This window comes from Pygoscelis adeliae, unplaced genomic scaffold, assembly GCF_000699105.1.
Source record: "Pygoscelis adeliae isolate BGI_AS28 unplaced genomic scaffold, ASM69910v1 Scaffold771, whole genome shotgun sequence".
Classification (NCBI taxonomy): domain Eukaryota; kingdom Metazoa; phylum Chordata; class Aves; order Sphenisciformes; family Spheniscidae; genus Pygoscelis; species Pygoscelis adeliae.
In genome coordinates, this window is record NW_008824136.1 from 25183 (window position 1) to 31362 (window position 6180).

The following is a 6180-nucleotide window of genomic DNA, read 5'->3' on the forward strand; positions in this document are numbered from 1 at the left end:
GAGATAACTGAAGAAGCTAGTCACGGTGGCATTCATAATATCTATCTTTTTCAGAGATCAACACGCTTGTTTTGCAAAGGACAAGCAGCAGGGAAGGAACCAGAACAGTGGGCTCCACAAGTTTGGAGAGCTCAGAGCAGCCTCTGGCTCCTAGGGGAACCGAGGTTATGCAGCACATCTGAAAGGCAGGTCTGTTATTTATAGTTTTGTAACAAAGCTCCCTAGGATTTTCCCCTTCTCCCCCAAATTATTTAAACAGAGACAGCTTTCAGCCTGTTCCAAGAATCCCAGTCCACACCCATGCCCATGTAAAAAGAATAATATATCAAAGCCATCATACCTCTTTCTCACTATAGGAAATGTTTCTGATAGCACTCCACTCAAACGACTTATTTGGAGAGAACCTGTTATTAATGCTGTAGATATGAATACCTTTGGCATCAACTCCAAGTAGGAGATCTGTATGGTTTTTATTTTGCTAAAAAACAACAGATATCAGTAAATGCCATTTATGGTGACATTAAACAACCACAGACAAGAACCACACTTATTCTAATACATTGATATTTATCTGTATTTTTAGGAAATTGATGTTTCCACAAAATATTATGAATGTTGTCGCTGCTAGCTAATAAATCCAGTCCTCTAGGTTGACTGTAACAGCTCAAACTTTTAGTCTATTTCTCCTTCTTCCTATTACATACTCAGAGCTACTCCAGAGCTTTGTCAGATTGTAAAACATTAATCTTAACCGTTTTATTTACCTACTCATTTAGCAGGCAAGTAAACCAAGTCAGGACAATCAGTACACAGCCCACCATCAGCAGAGAAAAGCAGAAATCAGGAGTCCCAGTTCCAAACTCCTTGGAGGATTTTAAAAGGACAGTATCATCATCTACAGCAATTGAAAACTACTAAAATAAAGCACTTACAGCAATTGGAAAATAATTGACACCGTACATTTCCAAGTCTTGGGCAATTTTCAGGTAGTTCATCTCAGCTTCATCCCTAGAGAATAAGGCCATGATTATACTTGGAGATTCCTTTCCAACCTTTCTCTCCTAGCTGACTCTACATTTCCCACTTAGAAAAGAACAGGCAATCTGGTCCTTTGTACTTTCTTTAATTTTGCCATCTCACTCTCAACAATAGAAAAAGGATAATAAAAACAGCATCTCTACAGAATAAAGACAGTAAAGCTGTACCTATTTTGAATCATGTATAGTGTAATCTTTATTAAAATTCAAGTCCAGTCTTATCCTCGTGTTAGTTTTGCCACTCCATCATTATTATGTCTTGAAGACTTACCCTACCATTGTTTTCCATGACATCAGGATATTTCCTTCAGGAAATAGAGTTCATTGAGAAATGAATCCTGAACAAATTCTAAACAGACCTTTGGGCAGAGGCCAAAGAAGGGCGAGAATCTCTCCACCCACCGTTCTTCTCCTTTCAAGGTGAGGCATCAATAAGTTTTGAGAAAAATATTCAGTAAAAATAGTGCTAAGAAGCATCTAGAACAGCCAAAGAGAAACTGAACTGAAATACTAGGAAAGGCTGCCTCTGGGTGCCAACAGCTCTTACTTCTTGTTTAATTGAATTTCCAGGCATGCTGAATGTCTACATGGACTAGCACCAAAACTCAGTCCTCAACGATGATGCTGTGTCTTTACTGTTTTGGTTCCTTGCTAAGTACACTGACACCCTTTTGAGCCACGATTTTCACAAGGTATAAAATATATCAGATTCATTCTTTTTATTCTAGGGGGAGACTGGTGTGATATGGCTCCAGAAGGGCAGCTGCTGCGTAGGGCAGACACACCAGCAACTCCAGGTAGCTAACAGCCTTAAATGAAAAGGCTAACTCTCAGCGCTAACTGCAAATTCAACACAACGCAAACTTTTTGCGGGAACTTCTCTCTGCTGGCATACACGGACTCTGATGAGACAGGACTCCTGTTTTAGATATGTTAGGTCATGAAGCTTCTCAGTTCACTTCAAAGCAAGTCCAGTTTACAAGCACTTAGAGCCCTACATGAGACACTTTTTACCCCAGATGGGTGTTTTTATCCTTAGTTATAAATTAATCTATTAACATCACAGCTTGGAAACCAGTATTTCTTTGCTCACTCTACAAAAGCCAAATTTCACAGAAGACAGCAAATAACCAGTTACTGAAATGTATGGAATTTCCAGAGAATGAAATTATTTCAATACCTGGCGATACCCCTGTGCTCAGCATACCAAGCAGTAATCTTTTCTTCCCACATCTCTGCTGTCAGCTGATACTGCCTGAGGACCTACAGAGAAAGGAAGGAGTTTGGTTTCCTTTGAAGATACAAATACATGTGCTGCCTCTCCCAAGCAACGTGAATGCAGCAATGCAGTTCACAGCTCGGTCATTTTGCCAAGTTCAGGGCAGACACAAACAGTTTCTAATGCTCCGATTAATCCCACAGCAATATCTGTGCTGCAAAGAGTAGATTCAAAGATTTGGTTTTATACAGAATAAAGACTTACCCTTTTGGGCAGAAGTTCATCATGGGCTAGAAAGCCTGGCTCATGAAAATTTGGGTCGTAGTCACCATACTGTCCCAAGAAAAGAAAAGATATTTTAGTTTGTTAGATGCAGAATGCTGAAGAACTTGCTTCAATGTTGCTTGCGTAGTTTGATGTGATCTCTTGAGACAGATCTTGTTTAGGTTCTCCTGTATACAGGGTAACACATAATAAACAGGCTCCCCTCATCTGAACTGTCCATGAAGTTACTTCCAGCCTTTGTGCTACACACATGGCTCCAATACAGCCACTAAGGTGGCCTATAACCTTGGACTTCAGTCCTAGCCTGCAGCTCTGGTATATCAGGTAACTGCAGATATGAAGGAATCTCCCATGACTTCATACCCTTCTCTGAACTACAGGCTACATTCAGGAGTGTAAGCTCCACTACTCCTATAGCCTACTGCATATAGGCTGGGCTGCTGCAGAGAGCCCATTGTATAAGTTTGGCTCTTGGTGGCATGAAGTGAACTATGTTCTCAGAGATACTAAAAAAAACATCATGTCCTTCCATTATGAGCCCTGGTATCAGCACCTGCTGTATCCATGAACATATTTTAAAACAACAGGAAATAATTCTAGCTGGGAGAAAGATTACATTAAAATGTTAGGTCCAAAGAAATCCCCCTAAGTTGTGAAAGCACAGCACATAATACCAAAATCCTTGTAGTGGCATCTAATGCTTATTTTTCTAGCTGCACCTGTACCTCCCGGGATGACCTACTTCTTTAACAGCAAATTTTAACACTACTGTGTTTTGCATACCACCATGTATATGTCTTGGTTAAAAAAGAAAAAATTCAATTAAAAAAAGCGCTTCTATGCACAAACCTTGGCCTGAACAGCATAAGAAGCCAGTAAAACTGTTGCTTCTGGAGAACAATAGATTTCCTCATCCAGTATTTGTTTCTTAACCTAAATCAAGAGAAAAAGGAAGCAAGTTAAAGAAGCTCAAAGTCAGGACTTATGTCAGGCTTGAAATGAAGCTAGACATGCCTGGACTGTAACTTGGCACCAAACATCACCATTATGAGTTAATAACAGCAACAATAAAATGGCATTCAGAAACACAGGAAGCCTTTACTTAGCATTACATTTAATGAAGAAAACCCCAACTTTTGAAAGTGTTTTAATTCTAAGTTCATAGAAATGCCTGTTGGCTATCTCCACACATTTATGTAAGGAGTCCTGAAAAAGCATGTGTTACAAAACATGAATTTTATTGTCTGCACTTCCTTCCTTTTAACAATTCTTCTTTTTTTTCCTGCTTTGGAAAAGTTAGCTTTACAACATGTAAAGCATCAAATTTAGGTTGGAAGGGACCTCTGGAGGTCATCTAGTCAAAGCAGGTACAACTAGACCAGATTGCTCAGAGCTGTCCAGTTGACTAATATTGCCAAGGACAGAGACATACTGAAAACCACAATAGTATGTTCTCACGCTTTCCAGAATGACAGAATAAAGGAGACCCCACAAAGGGAAGCTGACTAACAGAGCATTTAGTTTATTCAATTACAGTGGTCTAAGCACAACAAAAACATAGGGGCTTAAAAATGAAAGCCCATTATAAATGGTAGAGAGTCTTTTAATATTCTTTTCATTTTAATAATTATGATGCTACCAACATCAGAGGTGTAATAGTTTGTAAGATGTTGCTTCATTTTAAATCAGTTGGGTAATTTTTACTTGAAAACCTAAAGAGGGAAGGGGAAATTAATCTTCACAAATCCTCCTCTCAAGTGTAATGTATTTAGCCTACTAACAAGCACAAGACAAGAAAATTTTGCATAATGCACAGTCTTAAACATTTCCAAAAAGAAAAATCACTTGAGATAGCTCTGAGCTATCTTTACAAATACACTTCGGCACTGTAGGTACTGTGAACTGAAATGAACCATCAAGAAAGTTTTTCTTTTAAATTTAGTCTCTGGTGAGCACAATATATGAACCCGAGTTATAGTACAGGGAAAATTCTTTCTAAGCTGTTAAAATGGAAAGAATGAAAAGACTGAAAAGACTTTTCTTCCAAATTGGAAAGCTCCAGCTTTCATATTCCATCATGCAAATCATACATTTCAGAATTTAGAACCACTTAAGCTAAATCCTCCATAAGTGTCTGGGGATTTTTTCTGATCAGTTCTTACAAGGACATTTATGAATGAGCAAATTACCTAATCTTTACACAGACAACATTTAGCTTTAGTTGTTTACATTTATTCACACATTTTGCAAAAAGCTATTATGCTACATTAATTTGTAAAGATCTGAGTAGTCAGTAGAGTTGAAATCTGTAGGCATCCAGATGTCCGTACATGTTTTTCCTATTAGCATCCAGGTGTTCTTAAGTTCTTAAGTCAGGAAACTTTGCAAGTTCAAATTTGTTTCAGTCTTGTTTTTCTACTTTGGAATGAGAAGAATTTGCTAATTGTGTATCTGCTAGTCAAGGCAGGTTCAAGGAGAAAAGAAAAAAGTTAAAAAAAAATCAGGATTAAAAGACTAGGAAAAGAGTTCTGCCCCTCTCATTCCTTTCCAAAATTAGCTTAAGAAACAAATCGCCAAGTGATTAAGGGTTCTGGATGAGTTCTAGTTAGTATATTAACCCTCGGAACAACAGCATTTTCCCATTACTTCATTAACACATCCTCCTCAGGGAACAAGTGTATTTACTGTGTTTATTTACAGATGCAGACTGAATTTATTCCATACACCCAATCTACTTGCACAGACACATACTGCTGAAAGCTACCAGAATAAAGCAACACCATCAGAAGGCTGTAATTTGCAGAGGACTCCACAGCAACTCAGGAGAGAAGCTGGATGTCACAGACATTGGAACAAACACCTGACCAACAAGTGACCATCCAAAAGTCAATGCTTGTATACCTATTGCTACAGCTACGGCCTGTTGCTGCAGCTATGGAGCCACAGCATGGCTTTTCCTGGTTGATGCATCTGTGTTTTGATAACAAAGCATTGTACTCCAAGAATTTGCTCCTTCATCTACTTTTTAATGGAGCTAAGAGAACCCTAAATTTCTGGGACAAAAGAAAACCAAGTGGCAAATAAGAAAGCTGCCTCTGCAAAGCTACTAGCATCAATGCATGTGTGGGGTATTACTTTTACTGGCTTCCATCTCACAAAAATTTGTGATTTGTAAGAAGCACCACAGTGTACAGTCCAAGCTGTGTTCACACAGCTAACAGCTCTGCTCTTGAGCACAGTACTGTTGTCCTGCAGCTCATCAGTAGCTGCCCCTATGGCAGAGCTGAAAGGGGTTCTGTTATCTGTAATGAAGATTTGTCAGGGCTGGAGATTTATTCTGCTAGCATGAGTAGCAGGCACCCAGTTCAATGGGGTAGGGAAGACAACCCAAACTGGCTAAATTGACTGGAAGAAGTCAGCGTGTGCAAGTCTGGACATTTCAGAACACCAACACCATACCAAGGGAACAGCACTTCTCATCCAGGGCCTATCAGACAATATGATGATGCCTCCAGACTTTGTCTTTAAAAGGATCACACATTGTGGTGAATCTTCTGTTTGAGTCGTAGCTGTGTATGCTGCTCCACTCCTTTTCAAACTTGCTAGATGAACAAACCTGTATTTCAGAATGGCTATCAA

At 39.1% G+C, this 6180-nt stretch overlaps 1 protein-coding gene across 1 annotated transcript in view; it reads right to left on the bottom strand.

Annotated features, from left to right (window-relative positions):
- LOC103925599 (merlin-like) overlaps positions 1–6180 on the bottom strand; it is a 20890-nt gene that overhangs the window by 9671 nt on the left and 5039 nt on the right. Inside the window, exons 5-9 of the mRNA XM_009334331.1 lie at positions 3391–3474; positions 2521–2589; positions 2218–2300; positions 933–1008; positions 341–478 (exon numbers count right to left, since the gene is read on the bottom strand). Coding sequence (XP_009332606.1) covers positions 341–478; positions 933–1008; positions 2218–2300; positions 2521–2589; positions 3391–3474 — 450 coding nt within the window. The remainder of the gene's footprint in view (positions 1–340; positions 479–932; positions 1009–2217; positions 2301–2520; positions 2590–3390; positions 3475–6180) is intronic.